The sequence below is a fragment of the Cebus imitator genome, unplaced genomic scaffold, assembly GCF_001604975.1.
Source record: "Cebus imitator isolate Cc_AM_T3 unplaced genomic scaffold, Cebus_imitator-1.0 Scaffold82, whole genome shotgun sequence".
Lineage (NCBI taxonomy): Eukaryota > Metazoa > Chordata > Mammalia > Primates > Cebidae > Cebus > Cebus imitator.
The window spans coordinates 7,102,297-7,103,617 of NW_016107397.1; the positions used below are offsets into that span (position 1 = coordinate 7,102,297).

Genomic DNA, 1,321 nt, shown 5'->3' on the forward strand with positions numbered 1-1,321 from the left:
TTTTTTTTTTTTTAAGACAGAGTCTTGCTTTGTCACACCCTGAGCTGGAGTGTAGTGATGTAATCTCAGCTTACTACAACATTTGTCTCCTGGGTTCTTGTGATTCTCCTGCCTCAGCTTCCCAAGTAGCCGGGCTTACAGGTGCCTGTCATAACACCCAGCTCATTTTTGTACTTTTTGTAGAGATGGAGTTTCAATATGTTGGCCAGGCTGTCTCAAACTCCAGTTTTTAAGTGATCCGCCTGCCTCAGCCTCCCAGCATGCTGGGATTACAGGTGTGAGCCACTGCACCCGGCCTGAGTCCCCACCTTTCTTCCCACACACCCTCCTCAGGAGCTTCTTCCTGACTTGTGGGCCCTTCCTTTTTTTTGAAACAGGGTCGCAGTCTTTCACTCAGACTGCAGTGCATGGGCGCGATCTCGGCTCACTGCAACCTCAGCCTCCCAGGCTCAAGCGATTCTCATACCTCAGCCTCCCAAGTAGCTGGGATTACAGGCACGCACCACTACCACCCAGCTAATGTTTGTATTTTAGTAGAGACAAAGTTTCACCGTATTGGCCAGGCTTATCTCTGACTCCTGACCTCAGGTGATCCACCCAACCTCACCCTCCTATAATGCTGGTATTACAGGTGTGAGCCACCTTGCCCGGCCCCCTTCCTTCTTCTTAGCCAATCCCCTCCCATCTCTTCTTCCTCCAGTCCCCTCACCTGATGGTCCTGGCACTTCATTATCTATCACCTCCAGGAGGGAGTACCCCGAGGTGCTAGGCTGGGGGCTCCTCTCATCAAGCTGCGGCTGCAGTTGACACCTGGCCATGATGTCTCCCAAACTCTATTCCCTCCCACGGAACCTGGTGCCTGTTCTGTCCAAAGCCTTTTCCCACACTCTATTAGGACCAGTAAAAGTGCGTTATCTCTTCTCAAGGCTGGGGCAAGTTGGGAGTGGAGAACAGCTCTGAGAAGATGCTGTTGTGCACCTGAGTTTCCGAGCGCCCACGGAGTGTGGTCCAATCAGGAAGGCTGGAATCTCTGATGTCATCGGTCATTCCAACCTGGCAACCAGTTTGAAGAAAAACACATGTAACTGCCAGGCTGCTCTCTTGTCCTGGAGATCCAGGGTTAATAGTGTCTAGATCTCCTGGAGTAAATGGTGTCCTGGGGTCAATGGTGTCTCCTGCCACTGTCCCAACCTCAGACCGTTGTCCAAAAGCATCTTCACTGTTGGCATCCTTCTGTTCCCTGTCCCAGCTCATGCCTGTAATCCCAGCACTCTGGGAGGCCAAGGCAGGCAGATCATGAGACCATCCAGACCAACATGTT

General features: G+C 51.9%; 1 protein-coding gene across 1 annotated transcript in view; it reads right to left on the bottom strand.

Moving 5' to 3' along the window:
• Positions 1-818, bottom strand: part of LOC108307876 (speedy protein E4-like) — a 13,304-nt gene extending 12,486 nt beyond the window's left edge. The window contains exon 1 of the mRNA XM_037740403.1: positions 710-818. Coding sequence (XP_037596331.1) covers positions 710-818 — 109 coding nt within the window. The remainder of the gene's footprint in view (positions 1-709) is intronic.
• Between the last annotated feature and the right edge of the window lie 503 nt (positions 819-1,321).